The sequence below is a fragment of the Canis lupus genome, chromosome 24 (genome assembly GCF_003254725.2).
Source record: "Canis lupus dingo isolate Sandy chromosome 24, ASM325472v2, whole genome shotgun sequence".
NCBI classification, from domain to species: domain Eukaryota; kingdom Metazoa; phylum Chordata; class Mammalia; order Carnivora; family Canidae; genus Canis; species Canis lupus.
In genome coordinates this window covers 41393013-41404167 of record NC_064266.1, presented here as the reverse complement: position 1 = coordinate 41404167, position 11155 = coordinate 41393013, and the positions used below count along the sequence as shown (strand labels likewise).

At 48.9% G+C, this 11155-nt stretch overlaps 1 protein-coding gene across 1 annotated transcript; it reads left to right on the top strand.

The window, feature by feature from the left end:
- Positions 1-3592: 3592 nt before the first annotated feature.
- CBLN4 (cerebellin 4 precursor) lies at positions 3593-10804 on the top strand. Its single transcript, XM_025470449.3, has 3 exons — positions 3593-4696; positions 7706-7822; positions 9474-10804. The coding sequence occupies exons 1-3, from the start codon at positions 4406-4408 to the stop codon at positions 9669-9671; spliced, it is 606 nt and encodes a 201-aa protein (XP_025326234.1). The 5' UTR covers positions 3593-4405; the 3' UTR covers positions 9672-10804.
- Positions 10805-11155: the final 351 nt, after the last annotated feature.

The following is an 11155-nucleotide window of genomic DNA, read 5'->3' as shown; positions in this document are numbered from 1 at the left end:
CAAAGCAAGTCAGTAGTCTGGCTGTCTCCAGAGGGAGTCCTGAGGATTGACTCAACACTGCTCTGCAACTTTCAGGATTCACATCGTATAGGTTATTCACAGAGCCTTTTTATCCTCAAGCTACTTAGTCTCCCTTGACGAATCGTGCTTGGGCTGATACCTATCACTGTAGGGAGCCAAGGGTAGCTAAATGTCCCAGTGGACCTTAGTCTGATGATGATGTGAGTCTCTCCCACTGCTCTCTCTCTCTCTCTCTTTCTCTCTCTCTTTCTCTAGATTTTCTACCTGTGGGGTGACTGAGCTGGGGGTGCTGGGGGTGCTACATGATGCACAGAGTCTTCTTGCATTCAACCATGGGGTTATTTTTCAGATGAGGTCCTTCCAGGTGAAGACCCTGGGTCTGCTTTTGCCTTCTGTGAGACATTTTCTTCCAAAACAGAAAATCGCTCATGGTCCTTACTGTCTTGGGCTGGCTTGGAACTTGGTTTCTCTAGGGGATGATTAGACAGTCAGTCATGGAATTTACTGACCTCAGGAGTAGTCTTTCCTATGCAAGACCAGTTCCGATTCTAATGTAATTTACCAATGTACCTCGAGTTGAGCCCAACTGCAGAGAAATGAAATCATTAAGAGTCTAGGAACAAAATTTCCAGGCATCAAGTACAATCTGGAAATCTCAGAACGGGGAAATATTTGAAACACAACTAGGTTTTCTAATAGTCTTGTTTCCAACTGAAAAAAAAAAAAAAAGGAAAAGAAAGAAAAAGATCTGTGCTCTTGCTGGACTTGGACTCGATTCTGCTTCTTTTCTCTTGGGGATGTGGGACTGGAGGCGAGGGTGAGGAGCAGGTGATGCTTCCTTTCCCCAAATGTTAGGACAACATTTCCCATAGGCAGGGGATTGGGCTCGTTAATGTCTTTTGGCAGGAGACGCATGGCCGGCTGTGATATGATTTCTGGGATGTTGTTCTAGTGAGGATTTGGGATAGTGAGGAACAAGAGTAGGCTAATGAAATGAGCTCAAGCGAAATGGGTTTTATTGCAAGGACACAGGTGGTTCTCGAGGAACCTAAAGTTAGATGGAAGGGTTGCTGGGCTTCTCGTGAGTGGGAATCAGGACTGGACATTCACTGTTCACTCCCCCACACCCTCCATGTCTCAGAAGTGTGCAATATCCAGAACTGGCTTCTATCTGTAAATATGGTCAGGCCTTCTGTTCCTTCCACCATGTTTCTTCCAGCATGTGGCCCTTCCATAGCCCATTCAGGAGACTACAGACCTATCCTCTAAAGGACACAGTGCTTACTGGAAGCCATCTCAATATCTCATTCAGATCCCAAAGAGAGAAAATCTGTCAGGCCCCAATTCATCTGCTCAGTCAGGAGGTACAAGTCATGGGTTTCTGGTGTCACATGGCTTGACAGCCCTGAAACCCACAGGCTACCCCTGTTCAATCAGCTGTGGTGGCAAAAGAGACAAGACCCTATGATTCACAACCCCAGATCACTTCTCTTAGGAAGAGTCAACAGGAAATGCAGTGTTCCTCCTCTTCACAGCATCCTGAATAGGGAGCCTCTTTTATAGAAAAACCAAGATTTTCATCTCTGGTTACCTAGGAGGCTTAGAATTTGAATTTTACTGAAAGAGATTCATTTATATACCAGCTTAATACTATTAGGTAGATGAAGGGTAATTCTGCTCTACCTGGAAGCATCCAGTCATTCCATAATCGATTATTGAGTCCTTAATCTGGTCTGTCTGCTAGATTTGGGGGCTGTGGCATAAATACTTTGGTGAGGAGAAGAGGAAGGGGGGGCAAAAGGTTACTTTAAATCTGAGTTCTTGCAGGAGGGAAGATTCCCAGAGAAGGAAAAGATGCAGAGAGCAGATTGGGGTTGGTGGGGAAGATAGCTTATGGGGTATTTACCAATTCAGTCACCAACAGAGTTACTCAGGGTGTGACATCAGTGCTTGGGGGAAATGGTGGCCATCTTCAAAAGGCCTTTTGGGTTGTAGCTTAGATTGGTGACATTCAACATGATGACAAAGAGCACACAGCAGGAGCACCTGCCGGTCAGAACTGATACTGGTCCCAGTGGCAGCAGCATCTGGGGGCCCCACTGGCTCCAGGCATCGACTTTTTAGTTGCAGGATAATAGGGAAGCCGGAGCCAGGGAAATACCAAGCAGTGGAAGTATTCCCAATTATAACAACTGGAAGTGCCGTTGTGTGGTGCTTATGGCTCAACATTCAGCCCTCCTGACGGACCTTCTGAGGGGAAGAGGCTGGAGATGCAGGTCTGGCTTCTGTAGGGGGGAGAGGCTTGGATCCATGTTAAGGAGGAAGGAATGAGGGGGAGCCGTCTATGTGGGGGACATTGTTCACCAGACATCCCTTTGATGAATGATTAGTCAAGAATGGCTGATGGGGGGGATCCCTGGGTGGCGCAGCGGTTTAGCTCCTGCCTTTGGCCCAGGGCGCGATCCTGGAGACCCGGGATCGAATCCCACGTCGGGCTCCTGGTGCATGGAGGCTGCTTCTCCCTCTGCCTATGTCTCTGCCTCTCTCTCTCTCTCTCTCTCTGTGACTATCATAAATAAATAAAAATTAAAAAAAAAAAAAGAATGGCTGATGGGGAGGCTGTTTTGATGCAAGATGCGGTGCCCGTCCTTTGTCAGCTGGGAGTCTAAAAGGAATTTGGGAAGGGAGCGACCTGACCCCAAAGCATCACAGAACAGCACCTTACATAGTGGAGCCCTGACCTCACGGATAGGATAAGGGACTCGGCCAGGTTCACGCAGCCAAGCCCTTCCCTCCCGGAGGAAGCTAAATCTTGCCAATCAGAGGCCAGGATGGCAGTGGGGGGGCCCGGAGGGGAGGGTGGCGCACCGCGGGGGAGAAAGGCGCTGTGTTCTCAGCAGTGGAGTTGGCTTGCTTGCTTTTTCTTCTTCTTTTTTTTTAGGGCTATGGTTTCCGAGGACTTCTCGCCGTGCTAACTCTGCCTCACTCTTTCTCTGGCCTGGCTCGGGGCGCAGTCGCGGTCGGGCTGGGAAGGCGCGCGCCCCCGCAGCCTCCGAGGCTCAGGGGCCCCGCGCGGAAGGCGTCAGGTCCGGCCCGAGGCTCCCCAGCTCGCCAGGCGCCGGGGCTCCCCGGGGCTCCTCGGGGCCGGCTCGGGACCCCCCAGGTCCCGGGCAGCGCGCCCCCCCACCCCCGCCCGGGCTCCACGGCCCCGCGCTCGGCTCGGGGGGCGCCGGGCGGCCGAGTCCCGCGCCGGGGAGGGGCGAGGAGAGCCGCGGCCCCTCCGCCCGCCCAGCCCGAGGAGGGGCGAGCAGGCGCGGAGCCGGGAGGGCGCGGGGCTGTGCGCGGGGCGGTGCGCGGGGCTGTGCGCGGGGCTGTGCGCGGGGCTGTGCGCGCGTCTCTCCGGGCGCACACTCTCCGCGCCGCGCGCTCCCCGGGCCGGGGAGGGGCGCTCGGACCCCGGCAGACAGCAGCCGCGGGCGCCCGCTGGCTCCGCTCGCGGGGCTCGCTCGCTCGCCTCCTTCTCCCCCTTTCCCGGGAGCCAGCGGGCCGAGCCCGAGCCCGAGGCCGAGGCCGAGGCGGCCGGACGCCGCGCCCCTATAAATAGCGCGCGTGTGCCCGCCTGGCGCCCTCCCGGCTGCGCGGGGACAAAGTTGTGCGCAGGGACTCGGGGCGCGCGGCGGCGGCGGGAGAGGACCCGGCGGCCCAGCCGCCCTGCGCGCTGGCTCGGATCCCGCGACTGGGGCTCTCCGCGCCCGGGACCCGGCTGGCCGCTGCCCCCTGCCCACGCCCGGGAGGCGCATCTCTGAAAGCGGGAGTCGCTAGAGCACAGCGCCGCGTCCTCCTCAGCCCGGGAGCCCCCTTCTGCCTCCCGGATCCGTCCCTGCCGCAAGCCCGACGCGACGCGCGCGGGACCGACATCCGCACCGCTCGGCACCCACCCGCCCGCCACTCCCGAGGCTTTCCTTTGGAGTCTCCTTTGTTTTCCCTGCTCCGCCGTCCACCTGCGGGTGCTTGGGTTTGGGGGTGAGAATCGGTCCCCACCTTCCTCCTGGAGGTGTGAACGCGAGGGGTTGGGGACTCTTAGATGTCCAGGAACAGGGGTGGCTGCAGGGGCCCCGGGCAGGGCTGATTCTGGGGCGGACGAGGTGGGGTAGGGGGTTCTGCATGAGCTCCCTAAGTAAAGGACAAAGGTAACAGAGCCAGCGAGGGAGCGCGAGCGAGACTGACTTCAGACCACAGCATCGGGGGAAGCGCGCGCGCCGCCGCTCCCGCAGCGCCGTCCTTCTGGCCGCGGGCCGCTGCCGAGCGCCGGGCCCCGGGGGGGGAGGAGGCGGGCGGCCGAGCAGAAGCGCCAGCCCCGCGGCGGCTGCCCACGCGGCTCACCATGGGCTCCGGGGCCCGGGCGCTGTCCGTGGTGCCGGCCGTGCTGCTGGCCCTCACCCTGCCCGCGCTGCCCGTCTGGGCGCAGAACGACACGGAGCCCATCGTGCTGGAGGGCAAGTGTCTGGTGGTGTGCGACTCGAACCCGGCCACGGACTCCAAGGGCTCGTCTTCCTCCCCTCTGGGCATCTCGGTCCGGGCGGCCAACTCCAAGGTCGCCTTCTCGGCGGTGCGGAGCACCAACCACGAGCCGTCCGAGATGAGCAACAAGACGCGCATCATTTACTTCGACCAGGTCAGCCCCTGAGGGATGCAGGGCACCGGGTGTGTGCATGGATGGTGGTGGTGGTGGTGGTGGTGGTGGTGGTGGTGGTGTGTGTGCGCGCGCGGGTAGGGGGATGACCTCCCGGCCGCCCAGACCCAGGCTGCCCGCCCAGGCTAAGTTGGTCAGGCTAAGCGGGGGTATCATTTGGGCACTCGCCTTCCCAAATGCATCTGGGTCAGAAACTTCTGTCCCCCCCCCCCCCGCCCCCCTTGCATTCCCTCCTGGCCTCCGGAGGAGGCTGCTGGGGCGCTGGGAGCGCAGAGCCGGCCACAAGAGCTCGGGACGAGTTTCACAGCAACAGGTCCACAGGAGCTGTCGGGAGTCTGGTCCCTGGACCTCGCCGGCCTGTTGGCCAGAGTTGCCCCCCCAACCCCACCCGAGGCCCCCTCTGAAGGCACTTCCCACGGTACCCTCGCGGTCTCGGGATAAATGATCTGTTTCCTCCAGGTGGAGGAGCTTCTCCCCAGACAGAGAGCTTTGGGGGTCCCCGTTCCGTGCAGAGCTGTGGCAGGTGGCCGCAGAGGGTGGGCAGCGGAGGCTGGGTCAGGTCTCGCCCACCTGTCTGCCGCCAGGATCCCCACACACGGTGCAGCCGAAAGCCTTTCTGTGGTACTTGCACAAAAGTTGTGGAGGGAGAGGACGGGCAGCTGCGAGGAGCTCCCGTTGGGAAGCGCTGGGGAGCCAGTGGCTCCTGGCCCCCTGCTCGGGTCCTTTCAGAGAATTGCAAATTACCGGGGAAAGACTGATTTTGGGGCTGCGGGTAGGGGGTGGGGAGGACCTGATGCAATCTGTGGCTTCTTTATAGCCACCTGGAGCTCTGGGGTTTGGCTGATGTGAAGCCCCAGGGGTATCCGCTTAGCTTTAGCAAGGAGTCTTCAAACCTGGAAACCCGACTCCGGGGTTGTAATTTCAGCCCTCACAGCACCCAGAGTCTTTTAAATTCCAAAGTCACTTGTGTAGTTCACCGTTGTATGTGAAGCCACATGTGTAGGAACACAGGTTAAGTGGTACTGCAGCGTGTGGCAGCGAAGGGATGAGGTGACATTTCCATTCCTTACTTAATTGTTCCTAAGTAATGCGCTCCCCGGCTGGCCAGACAGAGAATGCTTCTCTGGGGCTTACTATCTGAAAGCTATAATTTTTAAAGAATTAAGCAGCCCCTTTTGGGGTTTTGGTGCAGTATTTTCCATCTTGATGGAAATAAAGTCTAGCACCACCCCTGGTTTGTGTTTTAATGCATTAATTAAATGTTGGACCCTTTTGGACATTGCAGTGTACAATGCATTCTTTTCCATGACCTTTCCGTCAATTAGAAGAGGAGAGGATTTGTTCTTCTGTTTGGGGAGCCACGCATCTTAGAGACCAGATGACACATTTAGTTTTATAAATCTCTCTGTGCCTGGATGCTCTAATTACAATGTAGAGTCAACATCCAGCCTTGTGTGTAGTCAACACTAATCAGACATTTCCATTATTGCTAATGAATTGTGCTACTTGTATCTGATTCGGGAAGCCCCCGCTAAGTACCTGAAATTATTTTAAATGTGCTTGAAAAAGATCTTTGTAACATCTCTGCTGGGGATTATTGCATAGTTAGTGATTGGTTGTTGAAGGATCATTGATCATCAGGTCAGAGAAAGAAATCTGAGATTATTTGGAAGAAAGTGAAATCTCAGAATAAAATCATACACATACGTCTATTTTAAGTCGAGGGTTGAACCTGATACATCTACTCGACCCGTTACTATATTCTGGTGCATTGCTCAGAGGTGATAGTATGTTTTTAGGGAATTATGCAAAAGGCTTAGTACTGGCACGAATGTAGCATTTAGAAGAGAGAGTGGCAGATTGCCATCGATACAGTGGAAATGTATCCTTATAGAGACATCCGATTTTTTTTGAATGCCAGTTACAGATTTATTTCTTGGAGAGACATGAAATAAACCCCAGTTATCTTACAACTTCCCACCCCCAAACATTCCCACTCTCCTTCTCCTAGGGAGGGACTTACGTGACATTTGCAAATTGGGTTTAAGAGGTCCCTTATTGAAATTCAGAGTTAATTTCATAACCAGTAGAAACAGGCTGCACATCTTGGAATACAGAATGCATTGTTGCTTTCTTAGGAAACAGCGCCTTCTTCTACTTTTCATTGTTGACCCTTGAAGTTTAAATAAAGAACGGGTGATTGATAAGAGGATAATGGATAACATTGGCAGGAACACAAGAAGGCAACTGATTCCATAGTCTGTCCTTATTTTGTGCTTCACTTTTTGGCAACCTGCAAAGGCTGAGTCACGGCCAAAATATTATAATTAAGGCCTAGACGGCCGAGGAATGAAAAAAGTGGCCATGGATCTTAGGAGAAGCTTGGCGGAGGCTCAGGGGAGGGCCAGGTATTCAGATCACTCTGTGCACTATTCAGTGTCATGGATTATGTCACAGGGTGGAGGGGGTGCCCAGGCCTCTGTGTGATGTGTCCAGGAATGACTGCAGAGAGCCCACGGATGCCGATTGGCTGTCTTGGAAACGTCATCTCTGGACATTGCAAAGGCTCGTAGAGGATGGGAATATAAATACAGGGCAGATGCCTTTTATCTGACTCTCCAGAAAAAGCTAATATTTATAAGCCCTCCCATGTTACCTAGATGTTTCCAGAGCCATCAGGCCTTGCTGGAAATTGAAGCATGAATACAAAGTAGTTACTTTATTTTTTTTTCCTATACCACTTAAAAGATAGAAAAATCTTCCATTCCACAAATCTAGTTTCCAAGTCACTAAAGAGGAAAAGAGTAGAACTCAATGTTTTACTCTCTATGGTTTCTTAAGCTACTTGTGAAAGAAATAAAGAGAGAGAAAGAAAGAGAGAGAGAGAGAGAAAGAGACAGATGGAGGGAGAGGAGGAAGGAAGGAAACTTCTTTTACTTACAGAAGAGAATATTGTAATCACTTACTGTTATTTATTATTTTTATTTGTAGATCCTAGTAAACGTGGGCAATTTTTTCACCCTGGAGTCTGTCTTTGTAGCACCAAGAAAAGGCATTTACAGTTTCAGCTTTCATGTAATTAAAGTCTACCAGAGCCAAACAATCCAGGTATGTGTTTTGACCTGCTTCCTCTCTACCCCCAAACGGCAGTGTTTATTGGCAGTGGGTTATGTATTTAAGTGTTTATCCAAAGATGTGTTTTCATTATAAAAATAAACAGCCATCTTTACAGTTTAGTTTTAAAACACTTAATTTCCAATTTTCTTCTTTATTACATCCATTAAAGCCTATGACAAGAAACATATAGAAAAATAAACAGCTGTATGTATTACCTTAATAACAACCAACCATTTAAAAAACACGGCTAAGTAAATACTCAGTGGCACAAATCTCTTCATAAGATCTTGATCTCATTTAATGCACTTGCAAAAATTATTTGAACTTGTAAGGAAGAAACTTACCAGACTAGCAGAACTTTGCAAGTACGTTAAATAAAACAAATTTGCTATCATAGTTAAAAATTATGAGCATCAGTTAACCGTTAAAAACAAATCTGTGAAAGAAATACACTTTTTATGAAAGGGTGTTTCTCTGCGTATGCTTTAGTTTATCCTCAGTTACTCTGATGCTGGTGAATTCTTAGAGATTTCAGTCACACTGTTAGCAACGTATTTTGTGTTGTGCTTTCTCAGGTAATAGGCTTGACCTTCCACTCAAAGGCAAGTTCCTATAATATTCAAATATGCTAACACCCATTTACACTGAAGCATGTGTATGGAACTCTAGCATTCTTTTTATCTTATGCTCAGTGTCCGTGTTGTATATTATGGCCACATGAATGGGGAATTACAAACCATCCTGCCACTTTTACAGCTCCTAGCAAATGGATAAATTGATCATCCTCAGATTTAATTTATCCAGTTCTTTTTTTTTTTTAACATAAAAGGAATGAATATCTAGTAAAGAAATTTACTAGCATGCAAAAGCTGTCCCAGCTTTTCCCAGGCCCCAGTATTTAGAAATTTGTGTAATGTTTAACACAGTATAGTCAACATTGTGGTCAGGAGAAAAGTGGATACATTTTGAGTTTTTGTTAATAATTTTGAATGTATTAATGATTGGTTCTTTGCTAATTACCCGTCATCAAAGTCTTCACTAGTAGTGGTGATTATTATTTTTAATATACGTTAACAGGGAAAACAAAAAAAGAAATCACAACACCCCTCCCCGCCTCCACACACATTCCATAATTCCCAATGATGTTCAGCACTATGCTTGCTGTAGCTGACTAGTAACCTGAAAAAGATATTGGTAGAGTCTTGCTGTATCCAGGTTCCTCAGGGCACTGGGCTGCTTTTTACTAATATATGGGGAACCTCGGCTTGCTTCATTACCAAAAGATTGCTATCGAATGTGAGAAGTAAATAAAACAGCAAACTTTATGTGTTGAAAGGAGGCCAATTTTCGCAAGGCTAGGTTGTCCTCCACGGGCATTCTTTTGTAGGCATTTCAGGACATTTCTATGGGAGAAATTAAAAAAGAAACCAAACTAAACAACCTTATTCTAATAAAAAAAAAAAGAAATCAATCCATTGGACCTACCAAGTGTAGCCACTGCAGTGGTCAGTGGACCTACTAAGTGCAGCTACCACAATTGGGATGAATTTGCCGAGCGTGAGATATCTTACCAGGTCTGTCATCTTGGACATGATCCTTTAGCCTTGGTAGATGTTTTCAGTGATTTTTTTTTCCCTCATAGGTTAACCTGATGTTAAATGGGAAGCCAGTAATATCTGCCTTTGCCGGGGACAAAGATGTTACTCGTGAAGCTGCCACTAATGGCGTGCTACTCTACCTGGATAAGGAGGATAAAGTTTACCTAAAACTGGAGAAAGGTAACTTGGTTGGAGGCTGGCAATATTCCACGTTCTCTGGCTTTCTGGTGTTTCCTCTATAGGATTCGATTCCTCCATGATGTTGATCCAGGGGAGGGGTGGCCTACCCCTGAGCTATTGGAAGATCATTTTCTCATCATCGGATTGATGTCTCTTATTGGTTCCTCATGGTGAATATGGATTCTCTTTAAGGATTCTAGCCTGTCCGAACCAATACACAGTCTCACAGATTATTTTTGTGTGTGTGTGCGTTTCAGTATACGTGGACGGGGACTCACGGCAGACATACCATGTACCTGTGCTCAAGTGTAACAGTTAAAAGCTGTCCGCAAAGTTTATTCTGAATTTAATTTCCTGGAATCACTGAATTCATTGCAGATGTGGAATTTTATTTATTTGTTTTTTAAAAGACTGGCAACCGGGTCTAAGAATTAGAAAACTCTCAAGTTCTGACTTCAATCAACGGTTAGTGCGATACTGCCAAAGAACTGTGTGCTGTGTTGATATATTGATTCTACTCGTTTTTATTCCTTTGGAATAAGTTTGTTTTGTTCTCTTACGGTAACTGGGGATTGTTTTTCAGTGACTGGCTTTGTGTCTTCTCTGCAAATAGGGTAATGAATGGCTCACCCGCAAATTTACCCTACGAGATCACCAACATGACTTCCCTTAACAAACAAGAATGCTTCATAGTTGTATTTTAATTATATATGTGAAAGAGTCATATTTTCCAAATTATATTTTCTAATAGGAAGAATAGATCATAAATCTGACAAGGAAAGGGTTGCTAACCTGAGTTCTAAGTGCTCAGCCCCCAAACCTCCACTAAACCACCCTCCTTCGTGGGAAATCCTATACTTTCTTGCTCAGCTTGAATTAACATGATTGAGAATAACCACTTTATTAAAAACCTAAGGGATTTTTTTCCCTTAGACATGACCACTTTATTAACAGGAGATGGGATGCCCTTGTTTTTAATTATACCTATTTTTCAAGCCCTCTGTTGTGTTTGAAAGTATCATCTGGTTTTGCCTTAATTCCTTAAAGTGTATATATTTATCTGTTTAGCTAATATTAAATCCAAATATCCCATATCTAAACTTAGTGCAATATCTTATTTTGTCTTTTGTACAGGTCATATGAATTCATAAAATTATTTATGTCTCTGTCATAGAATAAAGGTTAATATATGTTAGCTGAATTCTTTTGTCCTTTCGGTTCGGGAAATATGTATTCTATGCGGTTTATTTCCTCTTTTTTTTCACCAAACCTTCCTTCCTTCCCCCTTCTCATTTCTGTTTCCTGGAGTTTAAGAAAAGCTTTCTGAATCTGGGGGGAAAGTCCTCAGAATTGGCGTAGGAAGTTTTCTCTGTGTCTAATATGTTCAAATCCAGGAGCTGTCAGCCTGCCAAAAGAGAACCGATGGACTTTGTAGACTCTTCTTCCAGAAGGGACTTACTCTTGGGTAGTTCAGTTGAAAAAAATTGCTAAGATCTCATGGGGGTGCTCAGTGAATGAGTGAGGAGTGTGGAGACCACTATTTTCA

Coding starts and splice junctions, on each gene's coding strand:
- CBLN4 (XM_025470449.3), top strand. CDS start 4,406: ATGGGCTCCGGGGCCCGGGCGCTGTCCGTGGTGCCGGCCGTGCTGCTG. Junction 4,697..7,705: donor GCATCATTTACTTCGACCAG/GTCAGCCCCTGA, acceptor TTTTATTTGTAG/ATCCTAGTAAACGTGGGCAA. Junction 7,823..9,473: donor ACCAGAGCCAAACAATCCAG/GTATGTGTTTTG, acceptor TTTCCCTCATAG/GTTAACCTGATGTTAAATGG.